At 46.8% G+C, this 23,360-nt stretch overlaps 1 protein-coding gene across 1 annotated transcript in view; it reads left to right on the forward strand.

Moving 5' to 3' along the window:
* Positions 1 to 23,360, forward strand: part of LOC119457987 (alpha-actinin-like) — a 96,608-nt gene that overhangs the window by 57,479 nt on the left and 15,769 nt on the right. Inside the window, 5 exon segments of the mRNA XM_037719776.2 lie at positions 13,772 to 14,093; positions 16,626 to 16,713; positions 17,466 to 17,544; positions 17,656 to 17,737; positions 20,639 to 20,724. Coding sequence (XP_037575704.1) covers positions 13,772 to 14,093; positions 16,626 to 16,713; positions 17,466 to 17,544; positions 17,656 to 17,737; positions 20,639 to 20,724 — 657 coding nt within the window.

The raw sequence follows: 23,360 nt of genomic DNA on the forward strand, positions 1-23,360 counted from the left end.
TTTGTCGTCTGCTTCTTTCTTTTTTTTCTTCATTGCTTTACCTTGTGTTCGTATCCTTCTTTATACATCTTTTGTTTCTTCTGCCTTGTCATGCTTTCACCAGAAGTCGTGCCTGGAGCGTCCTCCCTCTTGTCTGATCCGATCCATATCGCACTGTAGTGGAAACGGGGCGAAAGAAATATGAGGCTTCTGCTTCTCTTCCGCGTTGTCCTGATGTATACTACGAGCTCCTTGAACGAAGCTATATCGTTGAGAGGTCACCACGTTGGCCTGACTTCGGACGGCCTCCTCCGCTATTTCTTTTCGATATTTTTTCTTCCTTTCTCTTATTATTTCCGTTTTTGCCCGGCTGGATTAACCGGTTCTCGCCTTTCGACGGCTGCGCTCACGCTAATCTGTTCTCGGAAGATGTTGGGGCGCTCTTGGTCGACTACCGCTCGTTTTTAATTCGTCTGGCCGCCGCCCGCTCCCAGGTGGCGCTGGCAACATTGTTACCAGCGAGCACCGCCCAGTGTTGCCTACATTTTTTCCCCTTTTTGTCCAGGCGGTTAATTGTGCGAGGCGAGGATTTAAACGGACGGCCCTCGACCTCAAATCCGGAGCCACATGCATTAAAGAAAGAAACGGGCGATTTGCACGAGGAACTGCATTCATTATGACGTTTAGTGGTTCACTCAAACTACCGGCTAATTATCGCACTCAGGAGCTAAGTGCACTGACTCTATGTATATTGTCTTGTCCCAAATCTGTCGTGTGGTTCCCGAACGGCTGCGCGCAGCTGAGTAATTTTATGTCGCAGCAGACGACAGTGCCGTTGTTGCGCGTGCCTTCTGCCGGCGATTGTTCGAAATTCGCTTGCTTCGTGGCCACATGCCAGACGAGAAAACCCCGTGGAGCAGGAACAGAGTGGATGCAACGCTTAGAGGTGCAATGGTGTAAATAATATGTTAACAAAAAACCGCCGTGGTGGCGTAGTGGATTTTGCGTTGCGCTGCAAAGCCCGATGGCGCGGGATGAAATCCACTGCGGCGTGCCTCCTAATCATATCGTGGTTTTGGCACGTAAAACAGAATTTAAGTTTCAGATAGATAGATAGATAGATAGATAGATAGATAGATAGATAGATAGATAGATAGATAGATAGATAGATAGATAGATAGATAGATAGATAGATAGATAGATAGATAGATAGATTCTTCTTCTTTCTGGGGTTTTACGTGCCAAAACCAGTTCTGATTATGAGGCGCGCCGTAGTGGAGGGCTCCGGATTAATTTTGACCACCTGGGGTTCTTTAACGTGCACTACAACGCAAGCACACGGACGTTTTTGCATTTCGCCTCCATCGAAATGCGGCCGCCGGGGCCGGGATTCGATCCCGCGACCTCGTGCTCAGCAGCGCAACGCCTTAGCTGACTGAGCCACAAGATAGATAGATAGATAGATAGATAGATAGATAGATAGATAGATAGATAGATAGATAGATAGATAGATAGATAGATAGATAGATAGATAGATAGATAGATAGATAGATAGATAGATAGATAGATAGATAGATAGATAGATAGATAGATAAGGAAAGCTTGATGAATCTGCGGCGGAGAATGATTTGTTAAACACGGACAGTGGGTGTCCTAAATGCGGATGATAGGCGCAGAAAAAAAAAATAAAATAAGTGTCGAGCTAGGTGGCATCCGCCACTTCCCCGTTTCAAAGGGGGGACTCTTATAATATCCATCCATCCATGCGAACCGTCCCAGTACCAGGACGCACGCCGGGGCCACCGAGGCCAACACGCCCACCAGAATAAAAAAACCATCGGGCTTTGAAGAAGTCTCTTGGCGCCTCGAGCGCTTCTGAGCACATGCCCTACCGCCCCCCGCCACTCGAAGAAGTGGCGCTTGCATTTTCGCCCGAGGTACAACTCCTTGTCGGCCGCGGGCTGCTCGCGATGACTCACAGCCAAAACAAGGAGCCCCCGCCATTCCCGATACACGCCTCGAGAAAAGGGGGAGGGGGGGGGGGTTGCTTGCCCGTTCTTTCTTTAGGGTAATTTCCTTTTTTTGTCTTTTGATCTTTCGACACAGCCTTCTTCAAGCTTTCTCTCTCTCTCTTTCTCTCTCATCTGCACCACCTCAGTCGGCCCGTCTTCTTGACGTCTTGACGAGGCGCCTCGCCCACTGTGTTCTCTTGCGTCGGCTGGTGCCCGGGGTACTACTACCCTCACCAGAGCCGCCACCGGGGCTTCGAATTTGAGCGAGCGAGGAAGTTGTTACGCGTTACACTCGGAACGAAGACGAGAGAAAAACAAACAAACAAAAATGATGGCGTCGAAGGCTGCTGCCCGGGGTAGTGGAGGAGGAGGTTTCGAACTTGTTGCACAAGCAGGGAGGCTAGAAAAAGAGGAAGCAGTTGTAGCTTCGTAGCCTCCTCCGTACCAGGCAGGCATACACGCACACACAAGGATCGCTTTTAAAAACGGAAGGTTGAAGGGTAAGAGAAGAAGGGAAGGGGGGGGGGAGCGGGGGGGGGGGGGGGGGCTTTTACTGTAACGAAATGGAGAAGACATACCCCGCCGTCTGCTGCCACCATTGGGCGCGCTGTTTGAAAAAGTTTGGGCCGCCAGAAAAAAAAAACGTGATCTGTGTCACCTGTGGATTATCCGTGTGTATACGTGTCACATTACTCGGCGAAATTCATTTGACATCTACGTAATGGAAGCTTTACGTAGATGTCGCTACGTGGGCGTTTGTTGTTGTGATACTAAGGGACTCAAGTGGGCGTCAGGTATGTTTATTGAAGTGCGGCACATACCTGCAGTGGCTCGCATTTTTAGATTGCACTGTCTTCGGGAATGGCCCAGGAAAACGGCCGGATACCCGATACCCGTTACAGAAAACCTGGTTGAGACCTCCTCCAGAATGCCTCCCATTAGAAAGAGTTCTTGAAGCCAGAAAAGAGGCGGTCCCACACGTGCCCATGCCGCGCTCAGCGCACTCTCTTCAGAAATCACCAACGTTACTAGATTAGCTAATCTACTAACGTTGGGAAAGACAACGGGCGTGGCTGCGGTGTGCGGCTGCCGCACTGTAGCTCGTTGCAACGGAGACGATAAATTATATGCGTTGCAAATGAACGACCGTATCGCGCGATCATATCGAGAGACAAAGTGTGCACAGCGCAGTTTACTAAGCACCCGAACACCTCGATTAAAAGCTACTTGGGTACAAACACAGATAGCCGAATCCGCCGAACGCAGGGTCGCGTGCTGGCCCGACTTTTTTTTTTTTTTTTTTGAGAGAGCAAGAAAGAGAGAAACTTGGTGAGGGGGATGGCTTCACGGAGGTTGGCTGCATGACGTAATACTACCTGTTAGTTTATTGCTCCCTCGTATTTTATTTCCTTCGTCAATGGCTTCCGCAACGCGCTGAAAGATTGTTGACGGCACCCTAGCCGTTACAAGCCGTGGCAACCATCTCAGAGAAAGTGGCGCCCTCTATGTACTGGATCCCCCTAGTTTTGGCGTCAGTACACAGGAATTGCAGAAAATACGGGGGTGCTATGGACAGGCTATATAGTCGCTGTTGAAATCAATTCCTCGTGGAAGGCCCCCACATAGCCCCCCCCCCCCCCCAAAAAAAAAAAAAAAAAAAGCCGTTGCCGCGGTGATCTTCCGTCTACCGTGAGTATGATGGTACTATAATGATGGGTTTAGAACACGGATTTGTCTCATCTTGGTGATAATGGCTTCAGACGTTCTTGCGGCTTTATTTATTGCGCTTTACCTGCCCTTATTGGCCTCGATTTCTAAGCTTGAGTTTCTGAACAATTGAAGGCGTTACCAGTGAGCGCACATGCGTAACCATTGTTAATGGTCGCATTTCTAACCCATTATTTCGTTGAATATGGTCAATTTGCAAAGTCTCAACGTCGTTTGCAGCCAGAAACACGACGTTTAGGCGAATGCACAAACAGTTCATCATTCACCTGCTGGCATGAACCGCCATGTCTTCAGCTCCCGTACACGAAGCGCCAGATTTCCCCGTAGTAGTATTTGTAGGAAACTCAATGGCGCCGCCGCCATAGACGCTCCTTTGCTTCCGCAGCGCGCCGAACGAAAGTTGGCGTCACCCTAACCTACTCCATAAACTTCGGCCAACGTATTGGAAAGTGGCGCCCTCTAAGTGATCTCCCTCCCTGTTCTGGAGTGAGCGCGTACGAATAACCTTCCGTGCAGTGTGCCGCCCGACGCTTCTTTGCGAGCTTAGAAACTTGACGTCATGCAGCCTCCCTAACCGCGCTTTATATAAATCGTGACCAACGTATAGGAAAGTGGCGCCCTCTAGGTTTGGCGTCACTGCGCGTAGGCATTGAGATACTACAGGCTAGTCGCCGTTTGAAACCAATCCTAGCGTGCGAGACCGGCCCTCAAAGGACAACCGCCGTCCATTCATCAACCGCTTCCGTTGGCGTGCAAACGCTCCTCGGGAAAGAACGGTGCACTGGTTTCGACCGACGTCGTCTGCTTCAACACCGCTCGTCTTTCCTTTTCGTCCGTCTGTCCCTCTCCGCTACCCCCTTCCCCCGGAACTCGGGTGCACGACTGGGTCGCTGGCTTCTAAAAATGGCGGCCCTCGGTGCCAGCTTTCAGTTTTTGCGGGCCTGCCGGCGAAAAACGGTCTTTCGCCGCCCCTAGACTCCCTCCCTTTCTCTAGCGTGTGACGCTCGCCAAAATAGACGCACTCGCGAGAGCTGCGTGCAGAAGACGACGTCGGCGATGAGCGCGTCGTCTGCTGTACTTTTGTTTGCGAATCCGTGCAACTGATTGTTAAAGGGATACTAAAGAGACACGCGAAATCAGTTTGCACTTGCAGAGCCGTCCTAAGAATAAACTCCTAGAAAAGTCTAGTATAATGTCTTAGGGCGGGAACGGGTGTAATTATTATCAGCCGAGAAAAACGGTAGGCCTACTCCCCCCCCCCCCCCCCCCCCTTTGTTCTCCAGTTGCACTGCCGATGACGGGATGGTGGCCTATGCTGCTTCATCGTCTCGCATAACGACTAGCGGCAGACCGAGCGAGCAGGAACGTGTGCCAAAAGTTTTGGATGATGTTCTCCGCTCTCGCGATTACCGTCTACGTCATGGCACACACCATACTTACGCCTCCTAGGAAACGAAACCGAAACTGGTTTGGAGAGCAGTTATGATATTCAAATAATTGGGGCGCGCTGAAGCTTAGCACTATTTATTACCTCCCCCCCCCAAGGGTTTCGAGGTCTGGAGCCTTAATTTGGCGAAAAAAAAAGAAGCTATTGAATAGTGAAAAATGGCGAATAAAAAATGTCATGTCGGAATTTCCTGAGCAAATGCTTTTTTTTTTTAAAGCAAAGTTTAACCAGCTCGCGCAGCTACAGGTTCTACCGACACTGCCCTCCTTTTGGAATTTCGGCCGCTAGTTGTCGCTCGCCATCCAATAAAAAGGTCTCTTAACCAAAACGATCTCGAACATTCTCTGATTAAGAGTAAAATTTCGCTTTCGCATGCTAATTAAGCGCTGATATATCTGTCTTCAAAGCACGAGGGACATTTGAACCCAGAAAGAGAAGGTTTTGAGAAATTTGTCATAGCCGTCATGCATTCTACGCATGATTAACGCAGGCTGACCGGGGGTACTACTCTGGAAGCTGTTGTGGGATCCAACGGCATCTCCATCTTTGTGAATTTTACCTCGAACATCGCCGTCATGTCGGCTCTGATTAGTTCACTCGGTAGCTACACGCTATCTGTGTAGTCTCCGTCACTCGTACGCTTCGGCGCATTGATTCTAGAGTGCGCCTACTCACTTGTTCCTGGTATACGTTGGCGATAGAGTGGGCGTAAGTTTGCCTGTGAGTTGTGGTGGATGTGTGTAGATAACGTGCGATAAACTCTGCCACGAAGCGGCAGAGTTTATCAACTCCCTTTATCACTGTGTAAGAGCGGGTACTCACTCTTGCTGAATTTCCGGGGTGGAAGTCCTTTCTTTGGGGGTTAGCGATATAATGCTGGCGCTTGAGTGATTTTTTTTTATTCTCCTGGAAAGCCGTGGCATCACGAAGAGCCGGTAACACAGGCAGTCCTTATGCAGTCGCGCTCCGTGAACTTGGCCATGCAGATTCATTCTGTTCCTTAATAGGCCAGTCATTATTTTTTCAGCCAACTACTGCACACGTCTTCCCTCTACCGTTCCACATTTTGCAGCTCGAGTGGAGCGCAGTGCGTTAGCGAACACCCCTGCAGTTGCATTTCCAACAGCTGATCGCACTGTAGAAAAGCAGAAGCGGTGATGTGGTTTCGTATTCGCGCGCTTTCGCTGAGGCAACGCATGGCGCTACCGCCGAAAGCGCCATCTCGTTCCTCTAGAGCAAAACTGCTCCGCGAAGAGGGTCTATAAGATCGCGCACCACCCCAGAATAGCGACCTCCGGCATTTCCCATACATGCAACAGCATCGCAGCACCCGTTTTCCCTCTAGGTAATCTTATATAGTTTGAAACCCCACGCCTGACCCCCGGTGACGCTGCGTATGGTTTTACTTAGTTGGACGCCAGCCCCCGACTGCTGTTGCCGCATTGTGCGCACGCGCTCTGCGTGGCTTCATTTTCGGGACGCGCGTGCGCCTCGCAAGATTTTTCGTCTGCTAGCGGCCCCGTTCGTTATTCTTCCGTCTGTTTCTTTCTCCCTCTCTTCGGGCGTATTACTCACAACCGGGTCTAATTTTGACCGCCAGGAAAACCCGTGGTGGGAGGGGGAAAAGGGGGAGAGGGGAACGAAACGGAATGCACTGTTGAGGGCGCGCGGCTTGGTTCTGGTTTTGTATACACTTCTGCTGCTGTGCCGCCGTAGTGGTTGGGAAAATAAAAGGAATGGGAGTTAGAGGGGGATGGGGGTGGAGGTTTGACGTCACGAAGAAGCGGCGGCGCTGCTGTCACATTCCGTGGTGCCGAGGCACCCTAATTCTGTGCCGGCTACAGAAAAAAAATATTTTTTTTTTCGAGTCTACTTGCGTGAACTAGGTTGGCAGGCAAGCTTAATAGGCGTGGCCAACTTAAAGAAAATTTTCTTTGCAGAGATTGTTGTTCGAGACAGGGAGCAGTTCTCAATGAAGTCGATGTGCTTCTGGTCTGCATACATATGTGCACCCTGTCTACTTCTATATGGCGGTTTAAAGATGTCACTCGGAAGGTGTCCTAGTAAGTCTTCTTTAAAAAGAAGCTTGGAATCCCCTAGCGTTTTTTCTATTGAGTTTTTGTTGAGTTCAATATACTTTCTATTGAAACGCAATTGAATGACATGCGTGATTTTTGCAAGAGTCACTGCGCTTCCTTACGCCGGTATTTCCAACGCTGTGTGGTCGGCTCAGAATTTATATTAGAAAAACGTAGCACGGTGGGGAAGGTGAGATAAGTGTCTTAAGAGCGAGAATTTCGTTGGACAGAATTTGCTGGTGCCTTGAAGCTCACACACAGACCTTGTGGCGAAGGAGGTTTCCTCGTTGATTGGTGCTACGAAAAGCTCCCGCGTCTATGTTGTGCATTTTCTAGGCCGCATTTGAATATCCGACCCCTACCTTGTAAGTGGTTGGCCTCGGTAACGCGCTGGCAGCATTCCGAGCTATAGGTTTCCTCTTTATGGTTTGCTGCATCTCACAACGCTATTCCGACCGGTTTATTTGTTTACTTCATTTTAATAATCGTGTCTTTTCTTTTTAAAGGAACGTGACTGTTATGGCAACCGACATGCTTTCGGCAGACGAGTCAGACTGGATTGTTTCTTTGCGCGAACGCCTGCAACCTCTCTCTATACAACAGGTCGGCCTCGGCCGGCGCCCACACGGCAATCGCTATACGTTTCGAATTGTTCGGCCGCTGACGTCAGCGCGACCTTATAGTTATGCGTGGAACGCACCGTGTCACGTGACGTTTATTCTCTAGTCCCGTAGCCTATTTTCGGGGTTCCCGCGCCGTGATGCTCATAGTGATTGGCAGGGTGGAGGAATTAGCGCGGAATAGTTTTAATAGCAGCAACTGGGCGCAATCCGTCCGGCAAGCGAATCTTGAAAGAAGGCCCAAGCGTCGCCCACTAACTGACAACAGCTGACGCATCAGGCGTACGCCCTATCTAAATGTGGGTCTACAGTAGGATACAACTTAAACAAAAAATACAAAAAAAACATCAGTTGGCAACAAAAGCACGCGGACCGCGCGGGGCTGTGTTACTCCGCCAGCCAATCGGGGAAGCAAACAGAATCGTCGTCATGCGACCTTTTCAAAATGGCTTCGTACATGATACGACTGTATACTTGTCCTACTTGAACGTTCCACTATAATAGACGAGTGAAAACGCCGAAAATTACGCGCTTAGAATTTTATTTTTGTGGTTACCGCCTTAATTAGGTATCAGGGGAAGTTTGAAGTATGATCTATTTGCAGCCTCGCGGAGGAACAGTGGCTGGCGGTTACGAGGGCGTGGGCGGGGCTTCACTGCAGACTTCAGTTGTATCCGATTATAGCAACAACAAAGATTTCCTGATATCCTTGTACTGCCGAGAGCAGATGGAAGTTTTTTACGTGCATCTACTACCTTCGGAGAGAGAGAGAAAAAAAAAAAAGGGGGGGGGGGGGGGGATCGAGTGACGACAGGCACCTTTTTGCGCAAAGTGTTTATGACTGGGTTGTGCTGTATTGAATTACATTGCGGAAACGAATCTTTTTTTTTTATTTTTTTATGATGAGGCATATCCTTTTACCTTAGAGCAGACTATGATTTCCCTCTTCAAATACGCGTAAAACGCATAAATGTTTTCGCACGTTACACAACTGATTAACCTACTTGAAATAAATTCGTTGCATATAAAGGGGAAACCTTAATTATACCGACTGTAAGAAGCAAACATTTTATCTAAGGTCTCACAGTATTTACGAAAATTACCGGAAAACGTCAATTATACGAAAAAACGAGATTGAAGCACGAACGTTGCAAATCCTTTTCTCTGCTCCAAAGACAGAGATCGTAGTTCTGTAAACTGCATTGCTAGAGCATCTGAAGCGGATGAATGTGATATGTGAATTTACCGTTTACGTTAAATTGTTGCAATGTCTTCGATGTTTCTGCAGAAGTCATGTTCCCGAACTTCTGCTTTTCTGAGCGGTAGTGCAATATATCGATTTTGTCCCCGTTATACTGTATATCTCAATAAGCGAAGTTTATATAATCTGAATTTTCTTTTTTTGCCGAGTTAGATTAATAAGTTTTTTTTAAGGTGATGCGATTTCCAGCTTGTTTTGTAAAAGAGTTGATGACCTGAAAATACGAAAAAGAAAAAAAAAAACTAGAAATTCCTACAGTTGGTAGATTTTAACGTTTTCGTTTAAATGCGACAAACCTCGTGAGATTCGGTGGAGTGGATGACAAGACGTTTTCTTCCTTTTTCGCGTATTTAGAAGCTTCTGAGGTAGCAATTCCCCTTATCGGCGGTGTGTTAACGTCGTCTTGTCCGTTACGATACACGATAGTCTTGCGACCAGACGATCCTTGGGTTTTCTTTTCAGCCAGGCGGTTACTGTTACGCCTATTTTTAAACCCCCGCGTATGCGTGTATGCAGTCTTTCTATTTCACCAGTCTCGCGTTATCGGGAAAGAAGCGGTAGCTCAAATTGCGTCCTTGGCTTGCTTAGTGCTCTCGTTTCGCTTACTGAAACGGAGACTGCTGCCGATACCGTCGCTTACGTTTCGATCCTGCAGCTTCGTGTGGGGTTTCTGGTGCACCCTTGTAACTTTGTTCGCGGGCGTTTCCTTCTATGTACATACATTTTGTGTTTCCTGCCGTAATTCTGAAGCATCCTGTTCCCCTTCTTTCTTACTTCCTTTCTTTCATTATTTCTTTTGTGTCGTCTGTCGCGCGTAGTTTCTGCTGTCGTCGTCTGCATGTGAGGACAACAGTGAATCGTGAATCACCGCACCTGTGGCCGGCATGACGTCTGTCGTGCAGTGGTTACTCACCTCGGCTATATACGTAATATCCGGTTATAGCTTTGCAGCGCAGTATCGCCTTATTGGCAGAGTTGTTCACAAATGTTTGCGGCCAGACGACGGAACCCAGCCGTTGCAGTCGTACATATAATGCGCGTCTGTTGGCCATTGCCTGCAGACGAACTTAAAGAAATACAGTAATGCGACCCCTTTTCCTTCATTCGTTTGTTCAATCGATTGATTGATTGATTGATTGATTGTCATCGCTAGGGCGCGGTGTTTTGTTCTAACAGTTAATAACAACGGCGGCGCCGTCGCGTTCCCACAGAATGTACTGTACTTTTTTGTTTTATATTTGCCTTTTTGTCGTCACGTCGCTCGCATCTGCCAGGGAGGTCTGCGTATACACATCCGCCATCTGTCCCGTTGTACGTGTTTGCTACGTGCAACATAAACCGCCAGTTGAAACTCCTGTCGTCCACTACACTCGTCTGTGCGCCACTGTTATGTTTCTCCAATGTTTGGGCCTAGGTGCAGAACAGTTTTAACCACGCGCGGAAGGCCGAAAACGAGTGATTGAATCGCGACACGACGACGCGCTGCCGTGCTTAACGTCGTCTGCTCTGCTTCTGCTCTGCACAGATGACGTTGTCTGCTCTGCTTCTGCTGTGCTTAACGTTGTTTGCTCTGCTTCTGCTGTGTACAGATAACGTCGTCTGCTCTGCTTGTGTTATGCACACATAACGTCGTCTGCTCTGCTTCTGCTGTGCACAGAGAGAACAGAAGTCGCGGCCGGGGGGTGCGCCCGTCACACTTGTGCATGCCAGAAAATGCCTGTTTTTCGTTTGGGGGCGCGCGCGTCGGCAAGCCTGGATGGATGGAGGTCGCCACCAGAATAGTATTGCGTCAACACGGTCTCCGCTGCCGGCGATGAACTGGCAACGGCGGCGTCGGGTGGGCCAAGCCTAACACCCCCCGACCCTCTCTTTTTTCACCTCGACCTTCTTGGCAGGGAATTCCGCGGCCGAAATTTTTGTGCGCCCCGAGGCTGTCGTTTGGGGGCAAGACGACCAGCCAGCGGGGACATCTGTTGACGAATGCTCTGAAGAGCGCGCGCTCTGCAATGTGGGCCTTTCGAAAATTGCTGCATGCGCGCGCAGGGGCCAAGGGAGGCTTAGCAGGCCACCGGGGCACGGGGTCCTTCGCTGTTTCTTCTGCTGTTTTTGGATTAGCTTATTCTTGCAACTTAGGCGAAGCTTCCTTGAAGGACAAATTGACGACGCCGTGTGAATTAAGTAGCCTTGGGGCATAATGTGCATTCTGTACTCCACGCGCGGAGTTCCTTGATGAAACCTCACGACTCCAAGAATTAACTGGTAGTTAGTATCATGTCTTCATGACGCAGAAAATTGTCAGAGCACTGTCAGCGCAGTGTCTGTGTGCCCCTCCTTATCTGTTCCGTCTTCTAGCGCTCGTTTTTCTGTGTTCATGACCCCGCATAGAGCTTCCTCTGTTTGAGCAGCGAAACTAGTACTAAGCATTTGGCTTTGCACCGCTCGCATTATCTAGAGTTGGTTCCAGAGTATCAAATTTCATGTCGTAAAAGTAAGTCGCGCACGTTGTCATGGAAACGAAGTATATCTGTATACAGGCCCAAGCACGCTATAGAAAGCACCCCTGTGAACGTGTGACATTAATGACTTTTGCATTCGTTTTCACCATACTGACTCCACCGCTATTTGCAGCGGCACGTTGGCTTTGAAAGCAATGAAAAATAATACGTAGGTTGTATCCTCCCCCCCCCCCCCTTTTTTTTTTACGGATATACCCAATTTCTATTATTATTTTTGAATGGGCGAGCGTCGGTCAACTCATTGAATCAGATTGCTTGAAGAGTGCCGTACGCTACGCACGAGCATATCTTGGAGAGAAACGAAGTCGTACGGAAGCTGTCTCATTGTGTATCTGAAGACAGTGAGACATTTCCGCATTTCCTGCTCTGCGCGTATTGTAGTGTCGTGAATATGAGCGAAGCTACATCGCTCATCGGCTGTCAGGGCTGTCCACGTCTCTGAGCGATTACGTTCCGTAAGAAAAGTTGTCGCGCCGCGTCATATATTTAGGTGACGCGTAACACTCTCGTCACTCGGAGAAAGTGTGCCGTTCTTGTCAGCAGCAGCATTGACCGAGCAATTTCTCTTTAAGAATTGCTGTCACTCTTTAGAAGGACAGTTCAAAGGTATTATCAACGACAGCCTCGTATATATGCGCCGAGACGTGCCTTTTCTCTGAGCACTATGTTTAGGCGACTGTAACCACATGAAACGTATTTCCAGCGTTGCTTCGGCCGCGGCGTCTGCGCGTCTGCTTATACACTGCGCAGGCGCCACGCTCTAATTATGGCCATAGGACGATTTCCCGCGTGATTACAGAGGAAAGAGACGTGCGTGGTTATCGCGCGACGCGAAATGGGCGTGCTGAAGCCGGCTGACGCCGGAAAGGCGTCCAAAATACGTTGCGTGTGGTTTCGCCATATACGCAACGTATTTCGGACGCCTTTCCGGCGTCGCGTGCTGGCGGGAAAAGACACGGACGGGTGAAAACGGGCCGCGATGCTAGATTTTGTTTCCGTGTGAAAGTCTGTATATGTGGCGTGTGTATCGTCGTCTCCTCTTCAATCATCCGTGTCCTTTTAAAAGCGAAGCCTTTGTTCTTTGCGAACCTAGCCGGGTTTCGTGACCGTGGGTGCTGCGGCCTGGCTGTTCTCTTGCCGGATAGGCCAGCCAGTCACAGCGGATCTAGTACGCGCGCCGCTGGGTTCCTTGCACCACCATCAGATGGCGCTCGCCTCCGCGCGTCCGGCGGCAGCATTGAGTTAGCCTCTCTACAATGCCTGAATAAAGCCTTCCGTGTCACTTTGTGCGGACGATCCAATAAACACAAACTCGTGTTCCAACTCTTTATGCATTCGCAGAAAGCTTTGCTATATATAGATTCCAAGTCGTTGGATCTGATGCATTTTTGCAGCTATAGAACAACGTTTATCGTGTACAGAGTTATTTCTCAATATGGTATTACAATACTTGCTACATAAAAGTGTTTTTCCGAGCGGGAAAGAAGCCTGCGAATACACGCAAAGTGCCTCCCATAAAAGTGTTTTCCGATCGTCAAAGAAGCCCGCGAATACACGCAGAATTGCCTCGCGACTGGCCGCTTAATTGAGGCACTTTTGCGTGTATTCGCGGGCTTCTTTCACGCTCGGAAAAACACTTTTATGTAGCACGTATTGAGCAACAGAAAGCTTTATCGGGAGTTTCTTACGTTGCTGTACAATTTTCTCACTTGACACTTTTGATCTAATTATAATATTTGAGGCGTTGATTAATTAATTGAGACTAACCATGTAATTAGTCGGAATGCAAAAAAATAATAATCTGAATATCTCCAAGCGACGGCAAACAACATTACCTTGGTTCTGTCCAGCTACGTAGCTTTTGCATATTTTGAAATCTTGGTGCACGATAGTTGGGCGCGGAATTAAAAAGAGAGAGCGAGAGAAAGGGGGAGCGGAGTTTGGCTTTCGTTTTCTTCAGCAGTAATCAACTTTTTTTTCCGCCAAATTGATAATATTTAGCCTCCATCTAAAGGCAGTTTGGGGGGGTAGTGCTTTTCCTCCGTGAGAAATAAATAATCGTTTAAAATGGCCGTTGTTTCATTCGCTCACAGTTGCCTCGCTTTGTTCTCTCCCCCCCTCGCTGTGCAGACCTTCACGGCATGGTGCAACTCTCACCTTCGCAAGGCGGGCACCCAGATCGACAACATCGAGGAGGACTTCCGCAACGGTCTCAAGCTGATGCTGCTGCTCGAGGTGATCTCGGGCGAGACGCTGCCCAAGCCCGACCGGGGCAAGATGCGCTTCCACAAGATCGCCAACGTCAACAAGGCGCTCGACTTCATCGCATCCAAGGGCGTCAAGCTCGTCTCCATCGGCGCCGAGGAGATCGTCGACGGCAATGTCAAGATGACCCTCGGTCTCATCTGGACCATCATCCTCCGCTTCGCCATCCAGGACATCTCCGTCGAAGGTACGAATATCCTCCTTCGCTTTTTTTTTTTTAATGTGGTCTCAGAGATTGGCGGCGGCGTGCGTGCCAAGCTCAGAGGCCACGACGAAACGAAAAGCTACCGATCCCGGAGGTTGTGGTTCTTTGATGTAGCTGTCCAGAGTCGCCGACTAAACGCATTTGTGCTGTAATGATTGGGCTTCGGTTAGACAGACATGTTAGACAGATATGTTAGACAGACACAGTGCATGTGTATGTCCTCATGTTTCACGTTCGTGTGAACGCCTTTAGCTGCGACACACACGCCAAAAAAGTCAAATCTAGTTTGTTATATCCATTGCCAGGACAATATTACTTCGTTAAAGGGAGGTTTCAAATATATGTGCATCTTTGCGGGGATTTCAAGGGGAATTTTGCTTAGTTCGTTATATCCATTATATCGTTATATCCCGTTTCACTATAACGAGGTTTTACTGGAGTCGCTGATCCACTAGTTCGCGACACCATCGCACTGGAAAGCTCACCGACGGATTAACGGCAAACGATTCGCGAACCCTTTCCTTTGCAGCCGTTTGTCAAATCCGACTGGCGCTGGCGATTTCGTAGCACGTACTGTACGGAATTGGTGAGACAGGTTTGCGCCGCACGCTCACACAGGTACACTGCAGACACGCACGCACACAAGCGCGCGCGCACACACTCGCGCTCTGCCTAAAGTAGCACGTACGCTAGCTAGGCAGTGCATTGAAGATTTGGTTAGAGTTGCTGTACTGTAATCAACGATTGAAACGCCTACATTTAAGCGGACTGTGCGCAGTTTTTGCGCAACCTACTAGGCGAAAAGCAGAGGGCGGACACGGAGATGTACGCGACCAACTCTGGTGGGACAAGAACAGCGTGCTCGTGACCGCATCACAGTTGGTCGTATACATCTTCGTGCCCTCTGCTTATTTTTTTGCTCGGTTGCGCAAAAACCGCGCACCCTCTCCTCTAGCTGTTCGCACTTCAATGGGTGCATGCCCTCAAACGCAGTTTGCCTTTGGAAGCAATACAGCAACCATGGGGGAGCTGCTGCACACAACTGGCGGCCAAACGTGGGCGGCGGCACGTGCGAGGCTGCTATAGTGCGCGTTACGCTTATCGCGGCCGCCACCGTAGGCGCGTCTGGCATCTGTTTACGCGTCTTTTTTTTTTTTTTTTTTCGCCTCCTTTCTTTGTTGACCTTCAACTGCGCACTGGGAAGAAACATAACCCCACTGCTGTGTGCACCCCCCCCCCCCCCTCCTGTTCTCTGTTAATAGATACTTTTAGGTTATGGGGATGCTAGAGTTACTGTATATGCTAACTACCTTTGCTAGCATATACAGTAACTCTAGGGGACGCAAGCGTTGGGGCCCCCTAGCGCTAGGGACCATGCAACTGCGCATGCGCTGACGGGTCTGCGCATGCGCAGTATTGTGGCCCCAAGTACTAGTGGTCTAAACAAGTTTTTTTTTTTCTTTTTTTTATGCTCGGCCTTTTATCAGCCATGACGAATGGAATTAAGCCACAGTAGTTTAGATGAAGACAGAGATGTAGACAGGAGGGGAGGGAGGGGGGCGGCGCCGGGCACGTGAACCCCCCGGAATTTCTGTGTACGAGGAGATGCCGACTGCCCAGCCCTACTCACCCATTAGCCCCGGTTTAGTGGGTGCTATGAATGTTTCATTGCCATAATTATTAAAAAAATTATTGGCTGCGTCGCTGGAGGAAGACACTGTAATGATTGGTCTCCCTAAGCTCATCTTAGCAGGCACAATCAACCATGCATGCAGTTTTTGATTTGTTTGTCTAGTGATCTTCAAATCTGAAAACAGAGCCTGCTGCTGGCTTGAATGCACATCTAATCTATTCATTTCTAATCATTTAAGATCTAAGCTTCATTTCTTGTTGATTCTTCCCTTCCATTGTCGCTCTTGTACTTTGGATATATGTATACTTGCATTGGGCAATTGATTGTGAAGTTAGATACTGAATTAAGCCTGCATCGTCTGTGAATGTGAATGCTAATATATTCACCTTAAGTATGTGAAAAACTAAGGAACAATTAATAAGATGCTGCTGCAAAGAGATGTACAGAGCACACAAATGTGCAATTGAGGTTCAATGAAAGTCATTTTTTAAATTTTGTGTTTAAAGAATAAATCGTCATCCTCTTACAGCTATCAGCAGAGCCCAGTGCCTCAGCAGCCAAGATCCTTAGTATATAAGAAAAAAATTCTCATTGCTCTTGAAGCATTGTTGTTACATATGCTATCACTTTCTTGAAGTGAATCAAGATGAGGAAAATTGTCAAGACATTGCATGAGCTTCTGTTTAGCCATATTGGCTTCCTGAATCTGAAGCACTCTGCGCATAAATTTTTCTTTACTTTTCACCCATTTGTGACCCCCGCGATATGTTGGTGAATTGTAGAGTGTCTGAATGCGTTAATCGAGGGTTAACTGATGTATAGCCATTGGTCATTTTTTTGCTAACTGTTTTCTTTTTTTTTGTCTTGTTTCATTTGTGCAGAGATGACTGCCAAAGAAGGTCTGCTGCTGTGGTGCCAGAGAAAGACTGCCCCCTACAAGAACGTCAACGTCCAGAACTTCCACCTCAGGCAAGATTATATGCACACCTATTATTTCTCTGCTTTCATCATTGATTTACATTGCTCAAAGGTAGGAGAGGAGGGAAGAGAGAGAGAAAAAGAAGAGAAGATGCAACACAGGAACAGTTGTTCAATACAATAGGAATTGGGGCCTTTCCTTGCAGACTACTTGTGTCAGCTTTGAATATAGCTTGCACAGCTGGCCACACAACAACAGAGGCACTCGGGCCTCTTCGTTATGTACTCCAATGCCAGCGGTGCACATGTGTCAATTAAGATAGCGTCAATGAGACGAGGGCATGAGGCTTCCACAGGGCAGTACCTTATTAGCTTAAAAGGCATGCTGGCTCTTGCCTAACCCTACTTTTGCAGTGTTGATGGCAGATGTTTCAGGCAAGGGAATCGACTACAATTGAGTTGCCAAGTATCAGCGATTTCATTACAGTACATTGCTGAGGTTTTCAAGAATCGTTAGTATGTTCACCTTATGAAGAACGAACAAACCTTAACTCAACTAAACATCTTGTCCACAAAGGTTCTCCGGATAGGCAGAAGAGTTGCAGACTGCAGAGTGGATCCCAGCACTATTGTCAGGGTAGCTCTATTGTTGCCAGGCAACACCACTATTGCCAGGGCCTGCCCTAGTCACATGTCATGTTCCAATTCTGTTGGTGTATGCATGAAATTGATGCGTGACAACATGGCAAAACATGGTTATACGGTGCTGACGCTATAACTGAGTGCCAGTCCTCCCATTACAGCTGGAAGGATGGTTTGGCCTTCTGCGCCCTCATCCATAGACATCGTCCCGACCTCCTAGACTATGGAAAGCTCAAGAAGGTCAGTACATGGTTAATTGTGATAGCACTGCATTATGCAAGCTGTCCATATGTCGCTGCTTCTGACACTTTGTCGAGTTTTACATTTTAACGCTGCTCCTCACTTGTGTAGGAGAACCCATTGGATAACCTGAACCTGGCTTTTGACGTCGCTGAGAAGCACCTGAACATTCCCAGGATGTTGGACGCTGAAGGTGAGAACTGCACAGTGCTAATTGGTTGTTTCAGAGTGGTTTAACATGCTGGTTTAATGTGGTGTTTAAACGTAGTTTAATGAAGCTTGTGCTTGACAGACTTTGAGCAAATGAGGTTCGTTAGGCTTGGAAAATGCCGTGCGATACTGGACAACAGGTGTGTTATTGATGAAAGTGTTTAACACCTTTTTATTTTTTCGTTCGCGTCGCGTCTTAAGTTGCTGTTCAACCTAACCTAACCTAACCTAACAAGCTGCTGTCTTGTGCCCATGACTGTAAAAACAGACGTAGAAGTAGTGGCACCCAATTTATATTGATTTACTTTTTTTCTTTACCAAACATTGTACATCACTTTATATGCAGGTCAGCTGTTGTAATGTTGTAACATGAGCTGCTGTTTCTGATGTTGCTCTCTGTTATCTGGCAGACGCACTAGAAATCTTTGCTCTGAAAATGGTGTTGTAATGCATCAAGCAGAGTAGACGTTACGACAAGCTATGTTTAGATTAATGATCCGATAAGTTAAATCCGACACTATAGAACGCATTATTCCATTTTTATGTGTTCAGTGACCTTCAGATAGATACAGTAACACAGACTAATTTGGAACGGCCCTTTTTGTTTGCCCTAAAAGAGCCTACCATGGTGATGCACATTACATACCTTAGTACTTGAAAAGGGAAAATTGTCATGCACCCAAATGCAGTACAAAGCAACAAAGGAAATCCGTGCAAACTTCTCATAAAGAAAGCTTAGTAATTGAGAAAAAGATTTGTCCTGGTCCGGGATTTCTCCACCTTGCACGATTCCGCAGAACTGATTGCCATACCTTAGTACATGCGGACCGGTAGCATAGCACATAACAAGCTGTTAATTCCTAAGGCTAGAAATTTCCCCATCACTTTACCATTGTAGTGCATAGAAGGTGAGCCACTGTTGAAGACTTCTCAGAAACTTGTTTTGCCGAAGAAGAGTCTCAAGACCTGCAATGCTAGATAAAGGGCGTGGCAGTTACCATCCCACATGCTGGTCCTATCATGGTACAGCTGCCAGATCATGTTGACATACAGGAATTGGAATATTCAAGATAAAATGATAACGCAGACTGATAACAAACTGGCTGTCTCCCCTTGGCATGTCGGGTCGACTGGAGCCTGTGACAACCTAAGAATGCAGTGGCAAGTACTACACCACATTCCAACTCAAAGAAAATTTTTATAGATGCACCAACCAATTACATTTACTCATTAGTGTGACATAGCACCAAAAACGAAGTTCTTTTTTTCAACATTGGCATCTTTCAAGAACTAGGGTTTGGAGCATGAAAGAACAGAGGGCATATTCAATGTGTCTTTTTTTATACGGTGCTTGTACTGAAGCCTTAGGTTGCCGCCAAAGATAATGATGTCGCAGCTGATGATGCAGGCCTTGACCTGCACCATCTTGAAGTTCAGCTCTTGGCAAATGTAAGGTACAGTATGGCCCACTCCTAAAGGAAACACATAACAGGTAACAAATGCATTATAGCTGCAGTATTTCTTTGACCACGTTACAAAAAAGTGGCTGGCAAGATGCATAAGACAGGCGTCTGTGCGTAAACTGCATGTACTAGTTTCATAGCATATCTAAGATGTAATTGACGGTAGAATACTAATTACAGGTGTTCCCTTTAACAGTGGGCCATTCTGTACAGTTGTGAGCATATGACCTGATGTTCACGGTGAGCATTTTCACCTGCTGTGTGGGTAGTGTGCGGTGCGTTACACGTTTGTCTCAGGCGCACAATGTGTCACGTCACGCACAACATGTCGTATGTCATGCACATATGAAGAACTCCGTTTACAATCGATTTTAGTACATCTGTACCAGTGTTTGGAATGAATTAAGGTTTTTTTACATTAAACACGTTCAGTATTTGCAAGTTTCCGTACCGCCGCTACGTAACTCGCATTACTCTCTGCGAGTTTGCCGTGTCAAACGCTCCGAGATAACTTGCCGTCCATTCCCTCGCACCCCTCTCCAGACATGGTGTACACAGCCAAGCCAGATGAAAGGGCTGTGATGACATACGTGTCATGTTACTACCACGCCTTCCAGGGGGCGCAGCAGGTAACGGCGACGGCAGCGTGTGTGGTGTGCAAGGTTTGCAGTGGAGTGTTGGGAGCGCGTCATGCAGACAGTAACTTCTCTCCCCCAATTTCCCGCTCTAATGACTAACTGATAGTTTGACTTAATTACCTCGCGACCAGTGCCTGAGGTTTTGCAGTGTTGTTGCAGTGGACTGACCCCCTTGTGTGCTGTGTTTTACTTGTACTTCCTGTTTGGCGTGTGCGTGTTTTTGCTCCAGTTTACTCTTTCAAGTAACCATAATGCAAGGGGTTATTCCTGGTTTTGTAAGATAATTCTTTATCATTTGATACAGTGGCAGCATACAACATAAAAAAGTGTACAGAAGTACAGGTAATAACACACATAAAGCCAATCCAGTTATACAAGAGAAGTATAGTATCAATGATCAGTGATGGCATGCTCAAAATGAATTGTACTTGTGAAAGCAAAACATTCTGTAATCAGTGCACCTTGAACAACAAGAAAGCAGGAAAAAAAAGTTTGAGAGAAAAAGGAGAAGCCAGCAAAATACAGAAATAGAAAGTAGACATGTAACATGTTTGTACATTTAGGTATTAACATAAAGAGTAGTTTCTTGAGGTCATGGTTTTAGCGTGTGTGCGTGCTGCCTGACGCCGAGTTCTGCGTGCATGCTGTCCTGCCCAAACTAATTGTGTGGCACTTGGTGGTTCCGTTTGTTCTCTTCCCTCCTCCCCCCAAACCTCATCCGTCGCCAATGCCCACTTTTGCCCTCGCTGCCTGGTGTGGTGTGGTGTGTGCGTGCGAGGGCAGACATGAACAGCACAGCCATGCCTGACGAGCGGGCCATCATGACCTACGTGTCCTCCTACTACCACACCTTTGCCGGAGCACAGCAGGTAAAGACGCGCAGCAAACTCTGCAACATCTTGTTTAGCATCTCGTTTTGCACACTTCGATAAATGGTATGGTGCTTAGAACAGGTAGCCGTCGAAAGCTGAAGAAGGTGCAAGTGAGCAAGACATTGGCTTGGGCTAGTTGGCTAGATTCCATACTTAATTACGGTGCAGAAGACTTATGAGGGATTAAGCAGGCCGACGCTTGTTTTGTCGGCTCACTCATCCACATCCACTCAGTCCAGTATGCAAAGTAAGATGTAAAGACAAGGGACGAAATCCATGATATGCACTGCAAAAAGACATGACAAGAAATTAGGTGTTGACTTGGAGTAGTTGGTTAGGTTCCACAGTGATTGCATAGAAGAGGCACAGACAAGTGAGCAGACAAAGCCAGCAACACGTTAACAGACTGGAAACAGAAGGCTTTGTTCTGCTGATGACAAAATGTATTTTGGGACAATAACTGTGAGCAGAAGGGAAGAAAGATGCACAGAGAAGAAGCAATCATTGTGGTCACTGACAAACACAATATCGTCGGTCACCAAGTTGTTGGACACAGTGTTGTAGGTCACAGACGCACTCCATGCTGGAGACCGTTTGAACAAAGGAGTGATTTCTTTACTTAGCTGGGAAGAACCGTAACTTACAAGTGTGCTAGCCATATGGAGAAATGTTCACTAGAATTTTTTTATTCGGGGAATAAAAAAATTATTTCAAATATCTTTCATTGGCTGTGATGAAATTTCATCTTTCTTTTTTTTTTTAATCTCATGCTCTGAAAACCTTTGCTGATGAGCGCACCCAGCGTATTCACAGAACGCTGTGTTATTCATCATCCCATCCTGTTTCGCATTCACTTTTCTTCAAAGGTGCTCCAAATCCCCAAGTTAAGTCATTCTGGTGCAGCTTACTGCTTTGGCATGTTGCTCAATTTAGACTGGCTGCTGCATCCGCTGTGGCATTTTCTTGCATTTCATGAGGCAGCATGTGCTTATTTCTGTGCATGAAAATTTTTAATTAGACAACATTGAACCTTGTTGATCATGATTTGCAAAGTCATTAGCTATGCTAGGAATAATCTACTGGGCAGCTAAACCTATTTTAGTGCGACCTGGACAGTTATGACAGCTAGCAGAGCACTATGGTTAAAAGCAAGAAACCTGATGTGATGCCTTCGAGAAAAGTGATCTTATGTCATTAGTCAATCAACAGTTACATCAGTTGAACAGTAGTGATTGTTTTAACAGCGGAGCTGTTTAAGCCGAGCATTTAGTTCGTAACATGCGCATTGGCATTTACTCCTGTGAACTAGCGAAGCTGAGCCTCGCTAAGTCTAGCTAAGCATGCTTGGGACTGTTTAGCTAGACTTAGCCAGGCTCAGCTTCGATAGCCAATCAATAGCCAATAAATAGCTAATCCGATAAATGCTGGGGATGACTTGGTAGTGCTTAGCCTAGCCCAAATACGTGGCCAGTACCTTCTGATAGCCAATCGATAGCCAATCAGTAGCTAATCGATCAATGATCAATAAATTCCAGAAAATGCTGGGGATGACTTCAGTAGTGCTTAGCCTAGCCCAAAAGCCAGGGCTAGCTAGGTGCCCATCAGCTCCGCTGTCTCTTTAGCATTGCGCCTCCAGTGCAAGATATGCTAATTCTTTTTTTTTCATTTTGTGCTAATATTGATAAGAATTAGCTGATCAAGTGCTCCCTAGAAAGAGATAACATTTCTACTTGTGTTGCTGCGTTGTATTTCAGAATAATGATATTGCTTTATCCCTGTGCTGTGTTCATTAAACACTACTACAGTTTGTTCATTATACTACTATATTAAAAAGGGAAAAGACCTTGTTGCGTAGAAGTCACTAGCATTGCAAAATAGAGCATCCCGTAGGAAAAATAAAATAAAAGAAAGCTAGAAATTTGTGTGCATATTCATAATTTAATGTGCTCTCCGTACTTTTTGAATGAAAACAATGAAATTTATACAGAGGCTGTATCGTTTTCACACGGATAATAGGATGTCGGTTCAGCTCCACCTGGTATTTTCTTTATTTATTCTATTTCACAATACTGCAAGCCTTAGTGGCACAAGCAGGAGTGCATGGAACAACAATTCGAACGTACATGTAATACACACAACATGCACATATTTGAAAAAAACAACAACACAAAAGCATTTGGCAGTACCCTCTACAACAGTAACTGGTGCTGTAAAATAACATTGAAAAAAATTATTAAGAAGACCAATGTAATTCAACAGCTTCATCAAAGTTAGCCACTTCAAATGATTGGGAAGAGAGTTCTAGTTTCAGACTGTATGTCAGGGAAAAAAAAAAAAACTGTTCTGTAAACTGCAGTTTTCTAAAAAAAATTGGCTGCAGTGAGTGCTTGTGAGTGTAACGAGTTAATCATGTTGACAGGTGCTTTAGAGTCGAGGGTGTGCTTTTACCGATTGGTCCAGACAGAATGCTTTGCAAGAATTTCTACTTTCATTACCCTGTTCCAGTATTTTTTATTATGTCTACATTTCAAATTACAAACATCAAGTTAGCCCTTTTGATAAAACATTAATTAATTTGCCTTCGTTGTCTGTTTGCACGATTTGGTCGTTAGTAACAATGAATTGAGCCCCTC

This window comes from Dermacentor silvarum, chromosome 7 (genome assembly GCF_013339745.2).
Source record: "Dermacentor silvarum isolate Dsil-2018 chromosome 7, BIME_Dsil_1.4, whole genome shotgun sequence".
NCBI classification, from domain to species: domain Eukaryota; kingdom Metazoa; phylum Arthropoda; class Arachnida; order Ixodida; family Ixodidae; genus Dermacentor; species Dermacentor silvarum.